The 27,724-nt window shown below is 46.4% G+C and overlaps 1 protein-coding gene and 1 non-coding gene across 2 annotated transcripts in view; one reads left to right on the forward strand and one right to left on the reverse strand.

Annotated features, from left to right (window-relative positions):
* Positions 1-27,724, forward strand: part of LOC130486028 (gamma-aminobutyric acid receptor subunit alpha-3-like) — a 43,724-nt gene that overhangs the window by 5,959 nt on the left and 10,041 nt on the right. The window contains exons 2-5 of the mRNA XM_056859193.1: positions 3,956-4,077; positions 20,568-20,635; positions 25,138-25,358; positions 25,960-26,042. Of these exons, the coding sequence (XP_056715171.1) occupies positions 3,956-4,077; positions 20,568-20,635; positions 25,138-25,358; positions 25,960-26,042 (494 nt within the window). The remainder of the gene's footprint in view (positions 1-3,955; positions 4,078-20,567; positions 20,636-25,137; positions 25,359-25,959; positions 26,043-27,724) is intronic.
* On the reverse strand, positions 13,645-13,716 carry TRNAS-UGA (transfer RNA serine (anticodon UGA)). Its single transcript has one exon. It is a non-coding gene; the product is annotated as a tRNA-Ser (tRNA).

Here is a 27,724-nt window from a genome sequence, read left to right on the forward strand (position 1 = left end):
ATCGGCCTGTTCAAGACAGGGAATTTATATAATCCTGGAGAGGGAGATGTATGGGACATTTCCAAAACTACTATTCTCCCTCCTACAATTCCTCACAGATCCACAGTTTGCTGCCTCTAACAGCAAACTTCATGGTTGAGACCCTTGGGTGAAAGCAGCTGAAGACCCCCCACCCACAGACAAGGAGAGGACTTCGGTGTACTTAGGGGATTCCCAAAGTATGTAGAAAAATATTCAGTTCACAAAATAGAAGAATCTCCCCCCCCCCAAAAAAAAAATCTGATGAGCACCAAGCATGCTCTGAGAGCCAAAGAACACTTAGTAAGTATCAGTTGAAGGGAAAATATAACCAAGAAGGAAGGGAACACTTGGGCTGCTTAAGCCACTAACTTTTAGCACTCTAAAGGAGCAGGGATTTTTCAAGCACACATCCCCCAGCCCTAGAGGAGATATTTCCTGCTTACCTTGCTCCCTACGCTAACAGTCAGGGTAACTGCATTACAACTGTGTCTGATGAAGGGAGATTTGACTCTGGAAAGCTTGCACCCTGAAGCTCTTGTTGGTCTCTGAGCTACTATTGGACTCAAATCTAACTGCATTACAGCAGTAGACTGCCAAGCTTTCTTATGAGGGCAACAGGAAGCTCTCTGTCTAGCCCCAGAGCTCAGCAGTTTTCTAGCTGTTTAGCCCTTTTACAGGGCCAGATGTCTGGTCTTTCCCCCCACCCTCCTTTTTGCAATACTTTACTGGTTTATATATATATGTATTCAAACAATCACACACAAGACTTCTTACAAGATTCTAAGAAATAAAGGTTGTAGATAATAGTACAGATGCAGATGGGTGATACTTGCCTGTTCTGTAGAGAGGTCCTCAGATTCCGTGTGAGAAAGGAGAGAAAGAGGGAAAAGGGGAGGGGTCATAGTGGGCTGCGTGAGACCCAAAAGTGAAAGAGGAGAGAGACAGGAAGGGAAACACAAAAGGTGTCTTATTGCATGCGCTCCTCTGTTATATCTTTGGGTGAAAACGCATGGTCGCTTTATCCTCCTTTAATCCCTGTTTCAGCCAGGATTCAGCCAGGATCGAACTCATGCGTTTCGCCGAATGTGCGTTCGATCCTGGCTGAAACAGGGATTAAAGGAGAATAAAGTGACCATGCATTTTCACTCTTTGAAAGGCAACTGAAACCGAATCAAATAGGATTCTGCAAAACATCTTTCCTCTGTTGGAGTCTCTAATCAATCGCATCTCTCTTGTACCGACTCACCCGATTTGCTGGGATGCATTTGCTGCCTCCTCCTAGAAACTTGGATATCGTGTGCAACCTCATAACATCCTGGGGAGGAGGGACTGTATTATTCCCACTTTACAGACAGACGCTGAGGGGTAGGAGACACACCCAAGGTCATTCAGGGAATATACAGCAGAGTTGGATTCTCAGTATAACTCTCCATCCAAGGCTGTAAATGTCAGTCTAAATTTTATTTTTCTATTCTATTTTAAACCCTTTTACTCAGGCTTTCCTCTTCAAGGTCTTCAAGACTGCTTAAGAGACCAAAATAAACCAAAATCAGATTAAATCTCCTTGAACCAAACCCATCAGTCTAAACACACACATAAGACAGGAACCGAATAAATAGCAGAAGAAAAAGAAGCAAGTGAAAAAATGGGGGGGGGGGCGAATTAAGGTTCTAATTTAGCACCCCAAAGTTAAGAGGATAAACACCAAAGGAGTGCATCTGGTAGGATGTTCCCTAATTGGGTGCCCTCAATGAGAATGAGCCTAGTGGCTAGCCCCAATAATCACATGCTGGACCACTGAGCCTTGACTCCTAGCAACCGATTAGCCGGCATGGATCTCCCCCATCCAATCCAGATGCTGGAGGCACCACCCCCTAACAATTCCTCATAGATTCATTACTCCATGCCCTCCCTTTGCCCCCAGCTTGTGTCTTCGATTGTCGAGGCCATGCAATGCTATGGTACTCTGGGTCTGCCATCAAGTTTGCACCTGGCTATGGCCATGGAAGAAACTTCTAGATACTGGTTACAACTAGTTAGTTCTTCTGGCGGCATACATTGCAGACAATACACACAACTCAATCTTCTGTTCAGCCACAGGTTTGTCGGTGCTCAGGACAATAACTTTAACCAACAAGGACTGAAGCAGTATTGTTCAGCAGGTAAAATATTGGGTTCAAGTCCCCATTTAGCCATGAAGCTCAATGGGTGATGTTGGGACTGTTACTCTCTGTCCAACCAGACACCTGTTGTGACGATAAAATGAGATGTGTGGCTTTCTGTGGAGGAAGACTGGAATGCAAATATAATAAATGAAATATTGTCGAAGGCTTTCACGGTCAGAGTTCATAGGTTCTTGTAGGTTATCCAGGCGGTGTGACCATGGTCTTGGTATTTTCTTTCCTGACGTTTCACCAGCAGTTGTGGCAGGCATCTTCAGAGGAGTAACACTGAAGAGGAGACATTGTCCTTCAGTGTTACTCCTCTGAAGATGCCTGCCACAGCTGCTGGCGAAACGTCAGGAAAGAAAATACCAAGACCACGGTCACACAGCCTGGATAACCTACAAGAACCTATAATAAATGAAGTTGCTAACAAAACAAGAATGGTCTCCAAGTAAAGGCACACTCAGGGTGTTGTCTTCATGGCCAAAACGAAAAACAAAACACAACCCCCTAGCAATGCAATAAATCTGAGATTTAACATTGCAATCCTAAACAGAGTTACATCCTTCTAAGTCTCATTGACTTCAATCCTGCAGTGCAATTCTAAGCATGTATACTCACAAGTAAACCCCACTGAGTTCAATTGGACTTACAAACTAGTAAGTATGCTTATTTTTGTACCCATGTCTTTCATGGAAGCTCCATTTTTAAACATTCCTATCAGCCAAGCAAGTAAAGAGTTACAGGTAAGACTGAGGAAGTGAGTGGTTATTGCCCCAAAGAGGTAAGGCAGTTGCCAGATCTCCAATAAGATCCTCTTCTCTCTCCTCCATCTTTGTGTTCAGGACTTCCAAAGACATGCTCTGTAGAGCCATTCCCAACTTCCTCTTAGCTCTGCTCACTCCTTTCAACCAGCCATTGCTTCAGAGCTTTCATACTTTCATTCATGTGTGTGTGCTGGATGCCACCACTCACCAGTGGCTTTGGTGCCATTTCGAATTAAAGATGACATTCATCTCTGTGGCTGTGTGTCTTTAACTTTTAGGCTATATGGCCTTGCTTCCTTCAGCTTCCTTGTAGATTAAGGCTCAGCAAGTGGTGGTCACTTTGAAAAGTGATGCTGATCCCCTATGCCAACTCAAAGGGGTCAGAAAGCATACAAGAAGCTAGAAAGCCTCTAAGTGGTTATGGCTTGTTCTCCACCCAAGCAGCCCCTGAAGGGTGCCAATGAAGAGGACTCTAACATATTACTAGAATTTGGGTTCCTTCTAGCTGATGGTGCAGGAGAAGCCGTGGATATAGGAGCCCCTTCATCATCTCCCCAGGCTGCTCTGCTTCTGGCCAGATGTGAACCAAGCCCTGGAGGTGCGGGCACTGCCACTTCCAATGGAAGGTGGCTTCCTTCCATGGAAGGTAGTGTCAGTTGATGTGCCTTCTTGGGATGACAAAATATCTTGAACAGGCCCAGGAGGTAGTCTTGTCCCACCATCCTCCACAGCCTTCTCAAATCACCTCACTGGTGAAACTAGAGGTCAGCTATGATTGTAGAAAGTTGTGACATAGTATTCACTTAGGTGTTCTGCAGTGGAAGCCCTCAAAAGTCAACCTGACAGAATGGGACTAACCAACGCCGAAGCACCAAAAGCAGAGGAAGCCCTGGAGTGCAGCCAAGCCAGAAGGTGCAACCTGCTGCTTCCACAGGTCCCCTTATATGATGCCCTATGAGAAAAGCCAGACCTGATTTCTCCTTCTCTCCCTTGGTGTTGTAGATTTGCTCAGAAGCATGGCCCAGATATTATTGATGACAGCAAGGACAACATCACTATTTTTACACGCATCCTCGACCGGCTGCTGGACGGATATGACAACCGGCTGCGACCTGGGCTAGGAGGTCAGGCAATTGCATGGGGCTTGTGTGGACTGCATGCTAATTTGACCTTGTTTGCTGCCTGGTTGCTCTCTGCCCTCTAATAAATTAATGACAACCCCCCACGCACACATCTGAGCTCTCGCACAACACCTTTGCATGTCAGAGGGGCTCCTCTCAGCTCCAGAGTTATGACTTCTGGAGACTGGCTATTAATCCCAGCATTTGCTGGAACTTCTTTCTGGAGAAATGTGGCTTCCTGGGAGCATCTCCATCAGATTGCTTTAGGCCCTTCGGCCCAACTGTTAACATAATGAATTGTTTCTCTCAGAGCCAGTGCAGGCTGTTTCAAGCCACTGCCTCCCCACCCCCTGCCTTTCTGTTCTTGCTGAGCTTCTGAAATTCATAGCTGCTCCCAGCCAGGAACCAAAAGCATGTCCCCAAAGCTTGAAAAGGAGCTGGGAGCTGAAGATGTTAGTCCCTCAGCCACAAGGCTTGATACTGCAGTATAGACAGACAAGGTGGTTTCAACTTGGCAAATTCTTTGCTGGTGGCTTTTGCATCAAATCATGTCCCCAAAATGACGAATAAACCACCCCTGTTTCATTCTACCCAGGAAAGCACGTCAGAGATGAAGGGATGGGAGTTGGCCTTAAGGTCTTGCAGCCGTTTTAAGCAGGAAGGCTGAGAAATAGGGTTGTCAGCTCAAGGTTGGGAAATACCTGGAGATTTTGTGGTTGGAGCCTGAGGAAGATTGGGAGGAGAGAGACTTCAGTGGGGTATAATGTCATACAGTCCACCTTCCAAACTGGCCATTTTCTTCCAGTGAACTGATCTCTGTCACTTGAAGGTCGGTTGTAACAGTGGAAGATCTCCAGCCACTAACTGGAGGTTGGCCACTCTACTGAGAGATTAGGGGGTGCTCTATTGGTTTCGCCCTGACCTGGATGGCCCAGGCTAACCTGATCTCATCAGATCTCAGAAACTAAGCAGGGTCAGCCCTGGTTAGTATTTGGATGGGAGACCACCAAGGAGACCACCAAGGAATACCAGAAATATGCAGAGGAAGGCACTGGCAAACCACCTCTGTTAGTCTCTTGCCATGAAAACCCCAAAAGGGGTAGCCATAAGTCGGCTGCGACTTGATGGCCCTTTACACACACACTATTGGTTTCAACTGCTGTCTATCATCATGGAGGCAGTGACAGAGGACACTGGGCCTCATGCTCCAACCAAGTCCTATGCAAATTGATCTGAGAGGGACTGGGATGGCTCTGTGCTGGCTCTGAAACAGATTCCTGCTTTCCTTGTCAACTGTAGGGAGGGATGCAAACTCCCTGTGGGAATGAGAAAGCAGGGAGGTACCTGGGATATTTCTGTAGCTGCTGATATGTCAGTGCAATTTTAGGAAGCTTCTCCATGTCTGGCAGCAGCACAGACAAGATGCTTCTGTGCAAGCTTGTCTTCTATCCCCTGTGTGTGAGAGGTAAAGGCCTGGCCAGCATGGCCACTAAGAATTCCAATACAGCTTGGTACTTTCATGTGTTTGTGCTTAAATTGTCTTAATGGGGAAAGTAAATCCTGCAATGCCCTGCAAATTTGCTTCACATCTCTTCTGCATCCCATCCCACATGAACAACCATTAGATGTGGAACAGCGGTGTCATGTGGGGAAATGGCTTCTGAGGCTATGGAACTAGCATTCTGTGTCTCCAAACAGAGGACCTCAGAAGGAGCCATCAGAGGCTTCTGGCCCAGACCTTAATTTGCAGGCAGCAGCTATCCCTGCTGGCCACCCATCTCCACAAATTAACCTATGGAAGAATGGAATTGTCATCCCATGGCTGTCATAACATGAGAGACAGCCTCTGAGTCCTCTTTACTCAGTGTCTGCATGTAAAATGATGTCATTAACATATCTCCTAGTGGCATTTTCATGCATAAATCTAGAGACATATCTACAACTACAAGCTTACACAGATGATCTTGGATCATCCATAAAATGCTAATATTTGGTTTATGCCTCAGGGCACTGACTGAAAAGGAGAAGGGATTTAACTCTTCTACGTTCACTTGTCACAATTTGTTATTAGCATAAAATGTAAGTTTTTAAAAGGTAAAGGTAAAGGTCCCCTGTGCAAGCACCGGGTCATTCCTGACCCGTGGAGTGACGTCACATCCCAACGTTTCCAAGGCAGACTTTGTTTGCGGGGTGGTTTGCCAGTGCTTTCCCCAGTCATCTTCCCTTTACCCCCAGCAAGCTGGGTACTCATTTCACCGACCTCGGAAGGATGGAAGGCTGAGTCAACCTTGAGCCGGCTACCTGAAACCAACTTCTGTCAGGATCGAACTTAGGTCATGAGCAGAGCTTTTTACTGCAGTACTGCAGCTTAACACTCTGCGCCACGGGGCTCCTACGTTTTTTAAACAGGTGTTGTTGTTTTAAAAAAGGGTTATCTCTGTTAACATGCCAACAACAAATCAAGGAAGCCTAGCTGCAAATAGCAAAACAAAGGGTTAAATATCCTCTCCTCTTCATGTCCCTAGGCAAAGTGAGGCTGCATGAGCCTGAAGGTTGCATTTTATGAACCAAAGATACATTGTGATCTCCTCTGTCTGAGCCCTTATACTGGTTTAATGGGCATTCTTTCCGCAGGGAACCCTGGGTTTTGTAGTCCTGTGAGGGGGCTAGGGATTTTCAACATAGAAGTCTCAGTACCCGTACATTAACTGAACTACAATTCCGACAGTTCTTTGGTGGAAGCAAAGGCAACAGGCATTTTAAACTTACATATGAACCAAGAAGTACAGTTATGTCTCTCATGTGCTGTGTCATGTATTAAGAGATAATTTGGATGAAAAACCAAGTGTACATTGCATTTCCTGCAGGTTTTATGTTTTACTAGACATCAACATAAAACAAAGTTGATTTAAGCTTCATATGTTTAAATGACCTAGAGCATTGTGGCAATGAAAAGAAAACGGTGGGTGTGAGGGAGAGACAAATAGAGAAAGGCCTCATGGCACTTTTAGCAGCCAACCAGTAAATATTTCACAAGGCATCCAGACCAGGCTGAAAATTTCAAGTTCTGTGTGCCACAGGGCATTGCAAATCACCTCCTCTCTGCATGGAGAGCCTGGGCTGGCTGGGGTTGGGAAAGATATATGTGAACAGGCCATCTGTGTTGATGGGCTACCTCTTGTCCCTCCATGTTTGTTTTCTTAGCCCCGATGTTTCCCCATCTGCTCCCACCTACTCTGATGACTCCTCTAGCTTGCTGTATCCAGGAAAATGGCATGGTACAAGTGTGTGGGTGTGTCTAGCATCACCATACTAGACTCCTGGCTTGTGGCTAGGGTTGCCAGGTCCTTCTCCATCATCGACGGGAGGTTTTTGGGGCAGAGCCTGAGGAGGGTGGGGTTTGTGGAGGGGAGGGACTTTAATGCCATAGAATTCAATTGCCAAAGCAGCCATTTTCTCCAGGTGAACTGATCTCTATCAGCTGGAGATCAGTTGTAATAGCAGGAGATCTCCAGCTACTACCTGGGGTAGGGTTGCCAGGTTCCTCTTCTCCTCCGGTGGGAGGATTTTGCGGTTTAGCATGCATGCACGTGTGCTTACCGCAAACATGCATGCACGCATGTATATCGCGTGCAGCCCTTCCGGTTTAGAGCCGGAAGTGCCACCTCGTAAAGGGCCTTTACCTCTTAGTTTGAGTGGTAAAGCAGCCCTTTACCACTCAAACTAAGAGGTAAAGGCCCCTCACGAGGCGGAACTTCTGGTTCTAAACCGGAAGTGCCGCACACAGTATGCGCGTGCACATTTGTCCGCCAACCCTCAGGTGGTCGGCAGGCAGAGGGGGCAATTGCCGGGGGTTTGCCAGCCACCAGCGGGCACCTGGCAACCCTAACCTGGGGGTTGGCAACCCTCCTTGTGGCCTAACAATCATCATGGCAGCACAGCTCCCTCCAGAGAGAGAGAGAGAGAGAGAAATCAAGGAGCACATCTGGTGTGGCCTTGTGAAACCAAGGTAGATTTTAAGAGGAGAAAGCTGAACTGGAATGGAGGGACCCACAAGGAATGAACAGATGTATTTACTATAGTACCTTACAACTGTGTCATTCTTACTTTCTCTCTGGCACACACATACACCTCCAGGCATTTGATTCTGTAGAAAGAAAGGGGCTGGGTCTCCTTAGCAACCACAGTCCCTAATCCAGCCTTGTGAAGGGTGATAAAGCACATTAACTGAAGCAGGGAACAACTAAGGCTACAATCCTGTGCATACTTACCTTAAAGCAGCCCCCTCAGCCTAACCCAGTGAACAAAGTAGAAGTTTCTTCTGAGTAAACATGCTTAGAATTTGTTCTCTATTAAGGTTGCCAACCACCAGGTGGTACCTGGAGATCTCCCACTATTACAATTGATCTCCAAATGACCAAGATCAGTTCCCCTGGAGAAAATGTCTGCTTTAAAGGGTGGACTCTAAGGCATTACACCCCGCTGAGGTCCCTCCCCTCCACAAACCCTGCCCTCCTCAGGCTGTACCCCAAAATCTCCTGGTTCCCAACCCAGTGCTGGCAACCCTATCTAGATGGAGTTTTATAACGTGCATGTGCTTTAAGCCAAAGCATCTGACAACAGGAAGGTGCATCAAGGCCTGGTTTTCCTGCATACTGATTCTAGAGCTGGGGCCTATGTAACACGGTGATCCTAAGCAGAGTCACACCCTTCTAAGCTAAGTTGGCCACCTGGCTAAGGAAAATGTTCTGTCTCTTGAATAGAACTTTAAAATGCAGAAATCTGCAGTTGAAGGTTTTTAAGGCATGAAGCTGAATAACAGTACCTGGTAATAAATGCAGATAAAAAGGGGCAGCTAAAGGGACCGGTTTAAAAATTGGCAACTCTGTCTAAGCTCCTTGACTTCAACAGACTTAGAAGGTGTAACCCTGTTTAGGATTACACTGTAAGTCACCTACCTTTATACTGCGGTAAGTTCTTTGCCCTCTTGAGTAGTCTGTTGCTCTGTGGTGGGAGTTGGTTCTGTTGAGCTTCGTGAGTTGATTTTGTTGTAGCGCGGAGAACTTGTGAAGCTAAGAAATTCTGTCTGCTATTGACAATTTCAGCACAGGAGATCAGTTCCGTAAGATGTCAGCTGCTAGTCGCTTGAGATCAATTCTTTAAAACAGACACACAACTAAATCTGAGTATGCTTTCCTTTAGCAGACATTCAGGAATGTGATCAGAATGCTGGCTATCAAAATAGCGATTTGATTTAATTAGCCTCTTGGAGTGGGGGAAGCTCTTGATGCAGCTAATTTGGGGTCTTCTAGTATAGGCAGACATTGGCTGAGGACTCATTCCCTTTTGTTAGTTGTGCGACTCGGTTCTAACCTTATAGCACTTTCTCAGTAGCAGACTCTCTCCTAGACTGGGATTCCATTGACCTTGCTGTAACATCAGTTTGTTCCCTGTGGGATCACCCAGCAAAGCACATTAAATTAGGAGACGTGTGTGTGGGAAAACCCAGAAGTTAGCCTTAGGGAAAAAAACGAAGACATCTCTTGTGATGGGCTGCCTGCAGCATTTTTCTTCTGCATGCAGAAAACATTTGTAATCTGCTTTCCCTAGAAAACCAAACGTTGCAAAATGCATATAATGAACAGCATCCTAATCCTGTTCACCAAAAGCCACCACGTGACGTGGGACTGATGGGCCCTTTGTCACGTTGTGATTTTTTCTTTGCAGAAGAGCCACAGGAAATTTGTAAGAGCAGGTGGCAATCCAAAATCCATGGACCCCCACTGTCTGATGTCCCCCTGAAGGCCATGAGTTCACTATACTCTGTTGACTAGCCTACACAATCCAGACCCACAAGCAGAGGGCAGCTAGAGGCCCTACAGAAACAGTTGCGATCAGACACACTTGATATATGAAAGGGCTGCTCAAGAGTGCAGGAAATCTGGGAGGTTATTTCACTTTGGAGAAAATCCCTGCCTGATCCCAAGTTCATTGAGCCAGCGTGGTGTAGGGGTTAAGAGCAGTGGTTTGGAGCGGTGGACTCTAATCTGGAGAACAGGGTTTGATTCCTCACTCCTCCACATGAGAACCGGATGCTAATCTGGTGAACTGGGTTGGCTTCCCCACTCCTACACACAAAGCCAGCTGAGTGACCTTGGGCAAGTTACAGCTCTGTTAGAGCTCTCTCAGCCCCACCTACCTCACAGGGTGTCTGTTGTGGGGAGGGGGAGGTGATTGTAAGCTGGTTTGATTCTTCCTTAAGTGGTAGAGAATGTTGGCATATAAAAACCAACTCTTCTTCTTCGACTGTGTGAGGCTCTCCTGACATCTGCTTGCAGTGGCATCCCCTGCTCTGCTCTCCTTGGGTCAGTGCTGGAGGCAGTGTTAGGGCGGGTGCTGAGTTTTTGATGGGCATCCTTCAAAGACCACCAGGCTATTGAGTACAAAGCTGCAGTCACAGTCAGTGCTGCAACACATTATATTTGTACTGGGTTCTCTGCTGTTTGAAAAGAACAGGCCCTCGGGGAGGGGCTGTGGCTCAATAGTAGAGCTTCTGCTTGGCATGCAGAAGGTCCCAGGTTCAATCCCCAGCATCTGCAGTTAAAGGGAGTAGGCAAGGAGGTGATGTGAAAGACCCCTGCCTGAGACCTGGAGAGCCGCTGCCTGTCTGAGTAGACAATACTGACTTTGATGGACCAAGGGTCTGATTCAGTATGAGGCAGCTTCATGTGTTCAAACGTGGATTTGCTTGTCCTGGTATGCCTGGAGGACCATGAAGTGGCCAGACACCTCAGAAAGTTGGAAAGTTATATTGATAAAGTTGAACATTGAAAGAATGGGCTTTCCTGCTTGAAACTGTTCAGAAGGTGAAGAACACACAGGTGTATAGAATCACACTGTAGTTGAAAGGAACCACCAGGGTCATCTAGTCCAACCCCTGCACAATGCAGAAAATTCCAAACTACCCCCAAACACACCCCCAATGACCCATACTCCATGCCCAGAAGATGGTCAAGGTGTCCTCCCTCTCATGATCTGCCTAAGGTCATAGAATCAGCATTGCTGACAGATGGCCATCTAGCCTCTGCTTAAAAACCTCCAGGGAAGGAGCACTTACCACCTCCTGAGGAAGCCTGTTCCACTGAGGAACTGCTCTAACTGTTAGAAAATTCTTCCTAATGTCTAGATGGAAACTCTTTTTATTTAATTTCAGCCCGTTGGTTCTGGTACGACCTTCTGGAGCACACCAAGGTTCTTTGCCCCCTCCACCCTTCAAAGACTGTGTATGCCTGATGAATTCTTTTCAAGCCACCACACAGTGCTCAGCTCCTGTAAGGAGCCTAGAACCATTCCAGCTAGGGGCAGTTCAGGGTAGTGGTCCAGATTTGGGTCTTTAGAACTTCAAGCCAGGTTAGGGCAAGCATCTGTGTGCTCGTACCTGCTCGCCTGTCCACCTCCCCACCCTACCCGCAGTGCTGCAGGAGCCACAAAGTCTGAAGTCAGCAACAGTTTCTTTTCCCCGGTTGGTGTCTGAAGAACACTTACAGCAGCCTTCAGAATCGACGAGAGATGCCATATGAGTAGCAATTGGGATATGACTGTTCTGGAGAGAGGGCTGGTTGGGTTTTTGCTGCCAAAAAGAGCACGTTGCATCCACTTTCTTTTCTGGCAGCATATAACTCAAACCAGAATAATGAGCACAACAGGGGGCTTGTGGGGGGGGGGAGAAAGAGGGGTGGGCGATTCGACAGACAGTCTGGGAGTGTTCAGCTCAGAGTCACCTTGTGGCTGTGATTCATAGTGGAAGGAAAATAAATAAATCTCCCCAAAAGTTTCCATGAACAACAGCTACCCTTGGGGAAGTCCTTGCTGAGGCTTCCATCTGGGGCTCTCAGAGGGTTCAGTGATGGCTCTGATTAATACATGGCAAGCCCAGAGCAAGGGATGGGGAAGTCTGCAGATGCAGCCGGAAAAGCCTTTGAAGCAGGAGCCCTCCAGAGCAGGGCCAGGAGCCCAGGAGCACACTTGGCGCTCAAGGGGTACAAGACACACACACACCCCAGCCCCTTTGTAATAATTCTTCTCCCAAAGCAAGGAAAGACAAAATGATTGCGCCAATTGCCAGTTAAACAGGCACATGATGCCTGGCCAGAGAAGTTCATTTCAACCTCCAGGTACTAGCTGGAGATCTCCTGATCTCCAGGTACTAGCTGGAGATCTCCTGATCTCCAGCCAACAGAGATCTATTTTCCTGAAGAAAATGGCTGCTTTGGCAATTGGACTCTATGGCACTGAAGTCCCTTCCCTCTCCAAACCCCACCTTTTTCAGGCTCCATCCCCAAAATCTCCAAGTATTTCCCAACCTGGAGTTGGCAACCCTGGTAATGCATTGTACAGGAAGCCAAGGAGGCCCCTGAGAGGCCTGCTGAAGAAGACCCAGTAGATAGCAGTAGGGTAGGGTTGCCAACCTCCAGGTATTAGCTGGAGATCTCCTGCTATTACAACTGATCTCCAGTTGATAGAGATCAGTTCACCTGGCCGCTTTGGCAATTGGACTCTATGGCATCAAAGTCCCTCCCCTCCTTAAACTCCGCCCTCCTCAGGCTCTGCCCAAAAAACCTCCCGCCGGTGGCGAGGAAGGACCTGGCAACCCTACAGTAGGGTGGAGTTGCAATAGGTGCAAAGCACTATAGCTCAGAGGGAAAAGGAGCAGGACCCCAGGACAGCCCAGCTGCAAAGAACCAACCCAAGAAACATTTACTTTGCCCCTCCTCATTAATTCCTCATTAAGTCCCTTTGCCCTTCCTCATTAACTCCTGTGCTACATTTTCAGAGGAGAGGGAAGAAGTAGCAATAACGGGGTTTGGGGGAAATGGAGCGTCCTGCTTTCCAGCTGGAATAAACCCATGAGCTTTATTTTGTGCTCATGAGTTAAGGAGAACCCCCTTTTCAGGAACACCTCCCACCACCAAAAGAGTTGCCAACCTCTAGGTGCTGGCTGGATATCTCCCGCTAATGTAACTGATCTCCAGGTGATCTCCAGGTTCACCTGGAGAAAATGACACTATACACCGTTGAAGTCCCTCCCCTCTCCAAACCCTGCCCTCCTCAGGCTCCACCCCCAAAACTCCAGATATTTCCCAACCCAGAGCTGGCAACCCTACCTCCATAAGGATTATGTATTGAAAAATGCATTCTTCCCCCTCCCGCTTGAGCTATATCATTAGAAAGGAGATCCTTGTCTGTTCTCTTTATGTCATATAACATTAATAACCTTAGAAGTACTTTGGCAAGGGAGGCTACTTATAATTAATTTGCAGATCAAAAAAATTGATGTGATTTGCAGTGAAGACAGAAAATATTTAACTGCAGGAGACAGGCTGGCTGAGCATGCTGGTGGGCCATTCTCATTTTAAGTTACAAAGGGAGGGAGGTACGTGAGGAGGCAGGATTTGTACACATGCAACTGTGTTGTCGTCAAATTCAGTATTGTCTACTCGGCTGACAGGGGTTGTCCAGGCTTTCAAGTAAAGGTCTTCCAGACTGCCTACTATCCAATCCTTTTTAAACTGGAACTGCCAGGGGTTGAACCCAGGACCTTCTGCATTCAAAGCAGATGCTCTACCACTGAGCCACAGCTCTTTCTGAGCTATAGAACCCTGAAGACCCTGGCAGAAACAGAATCAAAACTGAGGCCTCATTTGTCAGGATGTAGGACAGGAATGAAGGAACACATATACACACCGGCATGCAGCACAATGCTTATTCTCTGTCCATGTATTTAGGGAAAGGGTGCTATCCTCTCCAGTGAAAGGAGGACAGACACCAGTGAAGGTAAATGGGGAATAACTTAGGCTAACCTTCCTTGCTGTCTAATAATGGAGAATCCTCTGTAAATTGAAAGTGAGCGTAAAGTGGCCCAAGGAAAAGGTATCCCGTTATCTCCGGTGTGTATCTCCAGCTTCTCCCCCCCCCTTTTTTTTTTGAGTGAAGGGGGTGTTTTCCTTTTCTAATTAGATATTTCAGGCTGCATCTTTCGACCTACTCGTCCTGATTGATTAAGCCTAGGAAGATGTTTAAATCTGTAAGTATAATTATTAAAGGGGCTGATTATACATTCATTAATATTCATGAGCCTTTGATGGAAGCCAGAAGATGAGTTGATGTGTAGGGCTGAAGCAATTGCAAAAAACAAACAAACAAAAAAGTGTGTTTCAGTTTGAATTCACAAATATCCAGGGATGAACTGGACTGGAAGATTTCCCCTAATCTTTAACACAAATCCACCTTCCCATCCTTCAGCTCACACCCTGCTCACAAGTTGCCAGCAGGGAGCTGATCAGGTCTATTCTGATGTGTCTGTTTTGCGCGATTATGTTGCTTTCTCAAAAGACTGCAGTGATTTTTCACAGTGGGAGCCCCCCACCCTTGTCTTCTCCTTCTACCTCCAAATTTAAAAGGCAAATAGTTAAAAGGAGGGGGGATTTCATTTGGATTGAAACTTACTACTTAGGTGTCTCTGTGGGTCTTCAGAGTCTGCTTGCTATGATCGTCAATCTCGATTAATCTGCTTCTCCCTCAGAAGGTTGCCAACAGGCGGGGGGGGGGGTGAGAGGGAGGGAATGTCCTGATCCTTTAACAGAGACTTAATGGGATGTTACACACCAGATGATATTTACCTCAATGTCATGAAAAGCTTCAACTGCTTATTGCCATATATTAAAGCTTCTGTTAATGGTGCAGGACATCTCCCCCTAGGCCTGTTGGAAACCCCACTCCCTCTGTTTGCTGACATCAGTGAAATATACCCCCAGAATTATTATTTTTAGATCCAGCTGATGAGTGCTATTGTGCCATGATATCAGGAATATTGCCTAAAAGTAGAAACGGTGCAATAGCATCGGTTTCAAACAAAACAATTTTAAAAGGCAACATCAGCACACGGGTTGGCGGCCGGAACTACAACAGCCTGGCCCTGTAGAATCAGTGGCTATTGCACAGGCGAAAAACTGCTCCACGTGAATCTTAACATCCATTGAAGCAATCTATTAAGGATCGTGCCTTGCATTTGATGGAGGCAGCCACGCAAGTTAAGCTCACCTTGCGATGCTGTTTGCATTGGAATTTGCAGCTTGCCTAGTAAGGTGTGGTTAGGAATTGGCCCTTCAGCCTGCTTGGGAACGAGGCCCAGAAATCTGAATGGAAGAGTGCATGGAGATCAAACAGGGCGTTGTAATGAGGCAAACAAGTCTGTTTATGTTCGCAATGAAGCACAGCGATCCTGCTTCATCGTTGGAGCAAAACATCATTCCAGGGGCAGCCAAACAGCCAGAGAGAGAGAGAGAGAGAGAGAGAAAGCAGAGGGAGAGAGTGAGTGATGTTGTCCATTGAAGCTCTAATAAAGTAGGGCAGGATCAAAGGCACCGTGTTAAGGGAGGGGGTGGAGTGCAGTGGGCAGGCGCTGGCTTCCTCTTGGCATGACAGAGATTGCTTCAAGAAGCCAGTGGGGCTGCAGCGTCGGATGGTGGGCACAGTCTCTCTCGCTAAGAAGAGCTCTGCTGTATTTCATGTGCTCAAGAGCTGGTCTTGCTGCGTTGTGGAGCTCTGAAAGAAAGGACCAGGCAGGAGAGGCTGGTTTGTGCTGCTGTATGGCCCTCTGCCCACCCTATGACATTGACAGCCCAGGCGGGGGAGTCTTCCTCCTCCTCCTCGTCCCGTTCCAAGCGCAACAGATAGAAGCCGGTCTGCTTAGGCCTGAGTCATTAATCCCAGGCTAGTCTCCTGGGGCTGCAGCAAAGGTCGCCAGAGAAAAAGCTGTTTCTCTTCCTCTTTTGTTCTGTGGGCTAAAATTGGAAGGAAATTAAATCCCCAAAGTGAGGAGCCGAGAAATTGAAGAATGAGGGAGCCGAGAAGCTCCTGTGTATGGCTGCAAAATTACTGTCTGCTTCCTATTAATTAAACGTTTCATCCCTCTGATCATGGCGGGGGTGGAAAGCTTTTTCAGCCCAGGCGCCGTTTGGTTCACATCTCCCCACCATGAGGGTCTCTTAAAAATTAACTGTACAAAGTGAAGCAAAACTCCAGCAGATCTCAAAGGCAAGATGAGCTGAGCTGAGCTGGTCCCCTGGTCTGAAGCGATGCTGCAAAGCATCTGAGCCTAGGCATTTTTGTTCCAGGATTCGCTAAGCCCCTAAACGAACTGATGGAGCTAAGCATTTATTTATTCATCTAGACCCCATTTTATTTTTACATGGGGCCCCAAAGTAGTTTACATCATCTCATTATCTCCTTATTATCCCCACATGCTTGGAAAGTAGATTAGGCTGAGAGAGAGTGACTGGCCCTAGGTCACCCAGCAAGCTTCCATGGCAGAGTTACAATTCAACCCAGGGTCTCTCAGATCCTTGTCTAACCAGTCTAAATCCCATTCCATCATCTTTAGGCACACTCTGGTGGTTGAAGGCTGAGGAGGAGGAGGAGGAGGAGAAGAGTTGGTTTTTATATGACGACTTTCTCTACCAGTTAAGGGAGACTCAAACCGGCTTACAGTCACCTTCCCTTCCCCTCCCCACAACAGACACCCTGTGGGGTAGGTGGGGCTGAGAGAGCTCTAACAGAGGAAACAAATCCAGTTCACCAGATTAGCCTCCGCTGCTCATGTGGAGGAGTGGGGAATCAAACCCAGTTCTCCAGATCAGAGTCCACTGCTCCAAACCACCGCTCTTAACCACTACACCACACTGGTAAAGGTAGTCCCCTGTGCAAGCACCGGGCCATTCCTGACCCATGGGGTGACGTCACATCCTGACATTTACTAGGCAGACTATGTTTATGGGGTGGTTTGCTATTGCCTTCCCCAGTCGTCTACTCTTTACCCCCAGCAAGCTGGGTACTCATTTTACCGACCTTGGAAGGATGGAAGGCTGAGTCAACCTTGAGCTGGCTACCTGAAACCAATTTTCGTTGGGATCGAACTCAGGTCATGAGCAGAGCTTTTGACTGCAGTACTGCAGCTTACCACTCTGCACCACAGGGCTCTATCGGTTGAAGGCTTACCCGTTTGAAAATGCCTATGGGGCCCTTTTCTAATGCCGTCCTCACATCTTTCTTCCCTGGCAGTCTCCCTGAGGCATCTCCGAGGAAAGTGCTGGCTTTCCCTAGCCAAAGGAGTTTTGGAGCACCTTTTGATGCTAGAGCTGATATGTTTTGCATGTGCCAGACCAGCCAAGAGGGAGTTTAGCCCCAGAACAAGCCAGCTTATGTATGACTGGTCTGGATTGCCCAGAAGGGAAAGACAAGAGAATGGAAGCTGTATCTAGAATAGTTGTTTTTGGATAACACCATCTGGGTATGTTTTCCCAGACTGGCTGCTCTTTATGTCTTAATAAATTTGGAGCATCAGTTTCCCCCCCCACACACACACACACACACACATACCTCCATTCCTTGCAGTTCTCCTAGCTAGGTTTGGCTTTGCTCCTTTCTAACCACGATAGGAGGGAGGCTTCAGCTCTTCTCTTTTCATGTCCCACATCTGTCACCTACGCACAGCATCTGTACAGGAAGGAACTCTTGCCTCAAGGAAGAGAAGCTGCATTTGGAGTTTCCCAAATGGCAGACTCATTTTGACATTCTTCCAGGGCACGCATCTGGCCGCTCCTCACCTCCCCATGCACCTGGCCCCTCCTTGCCCCCCCCCAAACAGAGACCAAGCAGATTTACTCTGGATCAAGCATCCGAGGGGGATCCATTCCAGCGATGCTTAGCTCAGCACTGCAAGCAGCCAATCTTGTGTGCTTCCCTCCTCCCCTCCTAGCCTGCAGTCACTTGGGAAGAGATGGAAAGAAAGAGCCCCCATGGCTGGCGCTCATCTGTATGCTGGCCCCGTTGCTGCCAGCATTTCTAAGGAGCAAATAAAAATAGCACTCAGTCATTTTGTAAATAAGATCCACCCCCTCACTTGCCTGGGGAGTTGTGAAAGATTGCCAGAAAGAGGGGGCGTGGAGGGGGGATCCTGGGCAAAGAAAGGCAACGGCGAGGCAAGAACAGGAGAGGGGAGGGTAGCAGACCCCCCAAAAGGAAGCAGGTTCAGGACAAGCGGTGAGGAAAGGACCCCGTGATGTGCCACGGATAGGATTCAGTCCCAGGGCAGGCAATAGGAATCCGACTGCTGGCTCAGAGCATGTGTGGGTGTTGTTGCTTCCTAATGAGACTGATAAACAAGGCGTGACCTTTGCTGATGTTCCAGAGGCCAAAGGTGTGCTTGTGCTTAGAAACCATTATGAAAGCTTTTTTCAAAATCACATATATTACAACGAAGATTATGATGAACCAGGAAATGAACTGAAGGGTGAGCACAGTCAGGGCCACCAAGAGAGGGTGCTGTAAGCATATTATTATGGGTGGGGGCTAGTTGAGCACCTAGTTGAGCAGCTGGTTCCAAGGAGGTCCACAGAACCAGGCATTTCAAGGTTGGTGATGTGAGGAGGGGACCCAGACAGAACCTTTATCTCAGGGCCATGGTGGCTCTCAGCAGCCCTGGCCAACGTTTTGGGGAAAGCTCAGCTTCTGTACTGTTTACCAACACCAGGGCTCTCTACTGCAGCTGTCCAGGACCTCTCCTCCCTGTTCCCACACACAACACACTGTTTTAAGGGTTTCACTAATGTACTCCACACACTCATCCTAGAATATATTTAAATGATACAGAGATTAGATTATTCAGGTCTATTTACATAATTTATTTATCGATTTAAGCCCTCAACTTCTCCTTAGAAGCCTTGATCAGCTTGTCCCATCCGATTTGGGATTGTGAGATGGCAATGTTGAGCACCTTTTCCAATTCAAGTAATATTTTCCTATTTGGTTCCGTCCTGATTACTTCATTGAAGGCAAAATATATCAGACCTGCTCTCTAGTTAACCAGTAACCATCTCCAATCAATCAGTCAGTCAGTCAGTCAGAGAAGGGCATCCTATAACAACTTGGGCTGCTGTGCCTTCAGGGACCCCAAGCTATTGTCAAAGATCCCATTGAATATTTCATGGCACTACAGAGATGCAAGCAACCCAGAGTCCAGATGTTTATTTGTTATTGTTCACTCCACTGGTCCCCTGGGACATACACTTCAGTCCACAGTCTCATCTATGCCCTCTTTGTGTATGTAAAGTGCCATGAAGCCACAGTCAATTTATGGCAACCCTGTAGGGTTTTCAAGACAAGAGATGAGCAGAGGTGGCTTGCCATTGCTTGCCTCTGCATAGCAACTTTGGACTTCCTTAGTGGTCTCCCATCCAAGTACTACCCAGGACTAACCCTGCTTAGCTTTCAAGATCTGATGAGATCAGGCTAGCCTGGACCATCCATCTATGCCCTGATGTCATCTATCTCCTCCAGTTGTCCCTTAAATTGTATTCAACTATAGACGATCCCTGTGGCCATGTTAGTGAGATGCCACCAAATCCTCTGGAACTTGGAGGTGTCCCTCTTCCACTCACGTGTGTTTCCAGTCTGAAATTGTACTTTGGCCTCAACTCTGTATGCCCTCAATTACTCTACCCTTTCGTTGGTTCTAGGTTGGATTATTGCTTTCTTTGGTGTGAGATGAAGTTAGGGGCTAGGCATGCAAATAGTCTTTGAGAAGAGCAGGGGTTCAGGTGCCGTGGCTGTTGTCTCCTTTAAAGCAGGGGGCAAACAGTTCTTCTTGAGAGGAAGGAACAGCTGGAGAACTTTGGAGGAACCGACAGTTGTAGGCTGTCAGTATTCTGTTTGAACCTGCAAAGCAATCAGATGAACTTGAGCAGGTATGGAATGATATTATGTAAGATGAGCAACAAAATGAGCAGATTGGCCTATGTTAACAAACGGCACTGAACTATCTGGTCAGGGTGTGCTGCTTTAATGACATTCTCAATGCCAGGTTTCAAAATACTGCTCTGCATCCAGTAATGCATCCTTGAAGCATGGGGTAGTGCCTTGCAAAGAATAAGGTCTCCCTTCTTAGGAATGAGGACAGCAGCAAGTATGAATGGGGGAAGCCAGCAAACACTGCAAGGGGTGGAGAAAATGAAGTGCTTCTTCTTTCAGTCGCCACTAACCCAAAGCATTCGTCACATCGCTCTTTCTAAATCTGGTGGATCTTTCAATGCTTCCCATGTTGAAGGAGAAAAAAACGGAAAATGAAAAGGAGGTTCAAACCACCCAAGTTTAAAATGGCATTATGTAAGTATGTGTTGTTGAAAGGCACTTGGAGGAACTCGTCCCTGAAACAAACCTGGAGGGCTTTAATGGAGTCCTGCATGCACCATCATGTGTTTAGAAAATTGACCATTATTCAGTGTACACGGCTGAGCACAATAGTGGATCATTTCGTGCTAATCCAGGGAAGCAGCTGGCACATCAATTTCAGGCAAAACTAAGGTAGAAATTACATATGGAAGCATTCGCTATGCTAATGCAAATCATCCCTAATAGCTTTTTTTCCTCCCTTGCAGACGACGTAACTGAAGTCAAGACAAACATTTACGTGACAAGTTTTGGGCCCGTCTCAGACACAGATATGGTAAGGAGCTGCTCTCATAATCTGTGTGGGGAATCAGGGGGTGGGGCAGTGGCTCACTGGCAGAGCATCTGTTTTGCATGTAGAAGGTCCCAGGTTTAATCTTCAGCATCTCCAGTTAAAGAGATCGCATTGTAGGTGATATGGAACACCTCTGCTCTGGCTGGCAGTGGCTTTCCAGGATAAACAGTATTGACCTTGATAGAATAATGACCTGATGCAACATAAGGGAGCTTCACGTGATCATTTCAGTCGAGACTTCTGAAGAGAGAAGATGTTCCTGGGGGGGCTTCCAGTAGTTCCTTTCCTTCTGAGGAGAAAGAGAGTCCTGGTACCTTGAGGCATTTTTGGGGAAATCTGTATACTCATGAGTAACTACAGTCATGAAGGAATGTTCCCTCAGGGCAACTTTCTGAGAACAGCCAGAACGCTTCCTGAAATTCAATGTTCTCACTTGGAGACTTTGAACCAGCAAAGAGAATAATTCCCAGCCTCGACTGTGGAAGGCAATGGCAAACCACCCCATAAACATAGCCTGCCTAGTAAATGTTGTGATGTGACATCAACCCGGTAATGACCCGGTGCTTGCACAGGGGGGCTACCTTTACCTTTTAGTATAATCAGCTTTTAGCTTTTCTCCTATCTGCTCTGGTGGAGACATCTAAAGACAGAGAGAATAGAAGGAAGGAACTCAGTGGGGCAGTTCATGGGAGCTTAGAGTCTGGAGTGCTCAGAAAGGTCCCTTTGCAGGACATGATGACTGCCCTGGATGGTAACACAAATGCGTCTGTTCCCAAGCCAGAAGAGATGCACTGTCCCCAAATGGCTGCCTACACTTCACAAAGAGGCATACAAGCAGCTGTAGGCATGAAGCTGACTATCCAAACCCTAGCCCTCTTTTACCCATGGCGTGGAAGACAACATGGTGTAGTGGTTAGAGTGCCTGACTAGGATTAGGGAGAACCAAGTTTAAATTCCCACTCTTCCAAGGCAACTTGCTGAGTGACCTTGGGCCAAGCACTTTCTCTCAGGCTAACCTCCCTTACAGGGTTGTTGTAAGGATAAAATGAAGGAGAAACACATAATATGAATATCGTAATAAATAAAATAAACCTCCCCCTCCAGAAGAGGCAAAAGGCAGGGAGGGGGAGACATGAAAGCATTCCATGTGAGTGGAAGAGAAAGAACAAAAGCTGGGCTTCGCTTGTGGAATTAATTAAATTAATGAAAAAGTTAGGGACCAAACCAAGGCCTCTCTTCCCACAACAGTTTGTCTAATTAAAACAGTCATGGGGAGGGTAACTTGCTGGAAGCTTTCCCAAAAGCAGACCAGGTAGGCTTCATGCCAAAAGATTTGGTGAAAATTCCCATGCTACAGAAGGATCCATCCTCATGCTGAATTATGAGGTATTATTACTTCCTGGCATTCCTCCACTCACAAAAACCTACAGAGAAAGAAGGAGGCAGTGTCAACAGAGGCCTGGCTTGTTCTGTGCCGCTTACCTGCACCTTCTCTGTCCTTATGAATTTGACCATGCTAGCCCAGAGGTCTCTAAGCATAGGGGACCAAGGGACCCTTGATAATGCCCAAGACTTGCATTTATTTGCTGGGGTTCAGTATGGGGGTGACTGTTCCTACTTGTACTCTTTATTTTCTGTGGACCAGAAGCAGCTAGATTTAGCCTTCCTGGGAGGATCAATCAGGCCCATCATTCTGTGGTGTTTGTGAGCCAAGCTTCTCACCTGACCCCTGCAAAATGGAACATAATATAGGCCAGTTAGCCAGACAAAAGACTCTTGCTGATGCTTCACAGGCTAGGTTGCCCAGTGCCGAAACAGACTACGAGGTTGTTCTTCTCGTAAAGATAAGTCAAAAAGCAGAATGACTGACCCAGGGGCTTTGGAAATAATTAATGCTTTATAATATGCCATTTTTATGAGTTCCCCATCAATGGGCTCTGGAAGGCCCTCTCCCTCTGGGGTGAGAAGTTAATTCAATGTCACTTGAGCCGCTGCTTTTAATTTGGCCTGGTGTTTCTCTCTTGCTGTCACACTCCCTTCTTCTCTTTCACACCAAAGCAAAGAACCTTAATGTATTCAGCCATCCAACCCTCAGGGAGAATCTCATAATTACTTCTAAGGTGGAGCATATTTGATTAAGGGAGCATGTATAATGAACTGTGAAGAAGGTGGAAATGTAAAGGTATTGGGAAATGGAAGGTATTCTCTGCTGAGTGAGTTTTACCAAATGTACTCAACATGAGGAAGACAGATAAAGAATGTTATGTCCCAGACCACTTTGCTTTTTGCTCTGGTTCCACTCTGTTGGTCCATGCATATAAACTGTGGTGCTTTAGGGGCACCCCGACCAAGAGAGAATCAACTGGCACCATCCTCCCAAAGAGAAAGAGAGGAGGGACTTTCACTCCTGACCTGTCTCCACAATGCCTGGTTATCCGTCCCTGGCTATTTCAGTATGATAGCCTCTTGTGCATTGTGGCACAATGTTGACAGTATGGCGGTTGTAAAACACAAGAGCTCTGTATCCAGCTCATGGGAGGAAGGGAGCAGTTGGCTACTTAGCAGAGGCTTCAAGGACCTTTGGTGGACAGATAACTGCAGTAGGGGACTTCAGTGCAGGAGTATGGTTGTGCTCCCTAGGGAGTGGAGAGGTAACCCATCCACAGCTTTGGGCACCTTAGGCTCAGATTCTTGGTGCCTGGTGGCCTGGGTGTTGCCACTGCCCTGCTGGTCTGAGCAACAAAGAAGCCATCTGTAGCTGTACAAGGACTCTGAGAGGCAGCAGAAGGCAAAACCAGCCTTGTTGCGGTGATCTCACTGTTCCAAAGGGCAGAAGGGAATCAGAAGGGGCGAAATGCCCAGTATGAAGCAAGAGTTTTGTATCCGTTGAATGAAATAAAAACAAGCAAGAATGACCTAGCAAGAGGGCAACTCTTTGTGCTCGCCAGGAAGAGTGGCATTGGCAGCTGCAGCATACATTTCTGGCATGGTTTACATTCATCAACCCTACCTACTGTTACTGTGGAAACTGGCATTTGGGGTTGTGTTTGGCTGCACTTGTTGCCAGGTCTTCTGTGTTCTTGCCTAGGATGAATCATTGACGAAGAATTGGAAAGAGTTGTAAACGGCTCTGCAGTACCCTGTTAGACCTGAGAGTTTACAGAGCAGACCGTCCTGCAAAAAGCCATGCACTAAATACACAATGAGGAGGAGGAAGAAAGAGGGAGAATTTAGAGAATATCTGGAAGTATCACCTCTCAGTTGCTGATCCTCATCTCTTTGTACTGAATGACAGGAATGAAATAATCAGCAGTTGGTCTGGACCTTAAAACCTCCCAGTCCATTCCCTTAATTTAACCTTAATTCTGGTCCAGATCCATGCTAGAGCAATACTTATCCCTGCTCCAATGATCTTGCATCCAGCCCTCATAGTGAGCTGGCCATGGTCCTGACCATCCTGTTGATCGTTCTGAGCGCCTGTCTCCAGGTGACAGGCTGCCACCATGGACAGCAGCATGACACAGGACACTTAAGCGTTTGCTTCCAGACAGCTCATTGATAAATTTGTTAGATTGTGTATGCCTTGGTTTCAGATCCCCCAGAGATGCTCTCAGAGGGTCACTGAACCTTTGGCAGGCTTCTTCAAGGCAACACCATCCAATGAGGGACCCTGGGGCAAGACAGTGGGAGTTAGCCAGTAAAATAACAGCCTGTGGAGGAAACTAATGTTTAAATTCATAAATAAACGCATAAGCCCTATCCAGCAAAAAGTGCCCCTTAGTATCACCCACTTGCCAAGGCATCTCCCAAGCTTTGCAAAGGATCCAATGCTCCTTGCCTTAATGATGGGGAAAGTATGAGTTGCTTTCTAAACAAGCCTTTATGCATTGTTTAGCGTCTTTAAGAGTGTAGAGCTCTGGTGAGCCCAGTTAAAAGGTGTTTTAAAACTTGTGCAGTCCACAAGACTAAGGGTGGGAGAATGGAAGAGCAAATTGGCAGAATATGCTGTGATGGTGAAACTCACCAATCTAGTAAATAAAAGACCTAGAGAAGAATTTATCTTAAACTGGAGACTTTATTATGCTTACGTGAGAACAATATAAGTTATGAGGAGTTTGATATGGAGGATATCAAAACTGTGTTATTAAAATGTATTGTTGTTCAAGTTTAATAGAAAGATAGAAATATAGAAACAGACAATTAATACAGTATACTTTAGAATGTATCAGGATATAAAGGATATCCACAACCAGGGTAGACATGCATACTTATGTCAAAATAACTGAGCAGTAGAGAAGTATTGTGAAGTATCACTGTAACCCCTGTCCCCCTCATCCTTTTTTTATGTTTATCCTTTTCTTTCTCTGTTTTGGAAAAAAAAAATTAAAGACCAAGGGTGGGGGTTTTTTTGTTTTGTTTTTTTGGTCTGTTTCTGTGATTTTTAGTAACAATGCTTACAATTTAACCCATATCTTCTCTGGCAGGAATACACCATTGATGTTTTCTTCCGGCAGTCCTGGCGAGATGAGAGGCTAAAATTCGATGGTCCGATGAAGATCCTCCCCCTTAACAACTTACTGGCCAGTAAGATCTGGACCCCAGACACTTTCTTCCACAATGGCAAGAAATCAGTAGCCCACAACATGACCACACCCAACAAGTTGCTCCGGCTGGTAGACAATGGCACTCTTCTATATACCATGAGGTAGGTATCACTTTGTGCCTTAAATATAAGTGGTGTTGCTCCACGCCCAGTGTAAGCTCATTAATTTCTGCTTTGAGCCCTGAGGTAAGATGGTATAAAGAGCTCTTGAACCCTCTCTACAGCTTTCCACAAGTCCCGTCTTTTAGGCAGCTTGATCAGAGGCCTGCCTGTGTATCTTTCCTGCCTTACAGCCATCCTGTGTATGACGTGAAAAACCACAGTACTATCATTTGATATTCCATGTAATTTTTATTGAGCCATATTTTAATAAGGAGCTGTGGCTCAGAGGGAAGAGGTTGTGGCGCAGTAAAAGAGCACATGCTTTGCATACAAAGAGTCCCAAATTCAGTCACTGCCATCTCCACATGAAAAATCAGATATCAGATGTTAAAAAGACCCTTTTCTGCCTGAGACCAGTCTAGTATAAATGTCTATGAGTCAGCATCTGGGACCTGGATTATAGCGATCAGCTGAAAAAGCTCAGTTGAGTGATAAGAATGCACCAAAATCATTGCTTGGGGCTAAGAAAACAGAATTGGCAATTATTCCTATGGGTTTCACACCTGACAATCCCATTGGCAGTGGCCATTATGTCTTGCAGATTGACCATTCATGCAGAGTGCCCCATGCATCTGGAAGACTTCCCAATGGACGTCCATGCCTGTCCACTGAAGTTTGGGAGCTGTAAGTACTAGACTGCCAGGGAACACAAAATGTTAGTTTCTTGATTTACAGGTGGACAGAGGTCTTAATAGCCTATTAATCAGGCAAGCTAGCAGCCCTGAGCATGACTTCACGTGACAGCCTACATTTATTAGTCTATATAGCAGCATTTATTTTATTTTATTTCCTATATCTAATGGTTTTATTTGTTTGTTTGTTTACGTCCAGCTTTTTCACTGAGACTCAAAGCAGATTACACAGTGTATATTAAAACAATCAATATAAACCAGGACTTGTTAGAGGACTGTAACTAGGATTACAGAAATCTGAATAAGGATAGCATATTAGATATGACACAGAATGCAGGAAAATGTTACTACATCAGTAGAAAACAATGCAGCACCAACATGGTAATATGTGCAGCAAACAGATAATAAATCCTATATGCAGTGGATTAGTCTGCTACCTCCTATTAATAACCGAGCTTTGGCGTTCTGTACCAAATGGAGTCTCTGAGTTAACGACAAGAGCAGACCTGTGTAGAATGCATTACAATAGTCTAGTTTTCATGTTACCTTGGCATGGAGCCAGGTGGCCAGACCAGCTCAGTCAAGGTAGGGGGGAGCATCTTCCAGGCGTGACAAAGTTGGAAGGAGGCATTTTCCGAGATGCATTAACATGTTTCTTCAGCAGTAATGCTGAGTACAGTATAACTGCTGGTTATACTGATTCAGCAAGGGTCAGCTGAATGCCACTGAAAGTGGGGAGTACGTTGTCTTTCAAGGCTTCAGCCTTTCCACCCAGCATTACTTCCATCTTATCAGGAGTTGGTTTCAATTTGTTCGCTCCTAGCCATTTAGCCACAGCAGTCAGACAGAGGCTCAAGAGCCCAACTGCATCACCAAGTAATTTGGATAGAGACAGATAGAGATGGGTGTCATCAGCATATTGATGACAACCAATTCCAGAGCTATCAATGATTTCTCCTAAGGGCTTTAAATAGAGATCAGATGGCATGGAGGATAGGACTGTGCCCTATGGAACCCCACAGGACAAGTCCCACTCTTAATGACAGCTGGTTTCCAAAAGCAAGTCTTTGAGGCTGGTCCATAAGGAACAATTTAGTAAACAGGTATCTCATGCCAGTCATGAAGACAGCAAATTCCTGCTGCCCATGGACAAGGCTGAGGTTTCTAATTCAGAGGACTTCCCAGGAATGCAGACAAATACGACTTTCTAGATTAATCAAAAAAGACAATCCTTAGTGGTTTGATGAGAACTGAGCATTCTCTAGGAGGCATGGAATATTAAGAATGGCTGAAGCTAGGAATGATCAAACTCCCACCAGTTCAGCTCACATTTTGTTTACCAGTCACAAACAGGGAGCCAATTTTTTTGTTGATCACTCAGCCGTTTTTGAGCAGTTGGAGCCTGTTCATTGGGCTACTTTTCAAGCATTCAAACAGTAACATTACAATACAGTGCAATCAGCAGTGCTTGACACTTGTGTGTTCTCACACAGCTCCATGAGAGTTCTAGTTTCCCCCAGTCCCACAGACTTGTTATCACCACAACACCGCTTGACAGCCAATCGTATAAAGAAATAGTGAGCAACTCAGTCCATCAACCAGTGATTATAAGTAAATGCTCTGTTTTTTTGGAACTGTTACAGTTTGGTGTTCACTTAAGCCTACATCATTGAG

The sequence above is a fragment of the Euleptes europaea genome, chromosome 13 (genome assembly GCF_029931775.1).
Source record: "Euleptes europaea isolate rEulEur1 chromosome 13, rEulEur1.hap1, whole genome shotgun sequence".
Lineage (NCBI taxonomy): Eukaryota > Metazoa > Chordata > Lepidosauria > Squamata > Sphaerodactylidae > Euleptes > Euleptes europaea.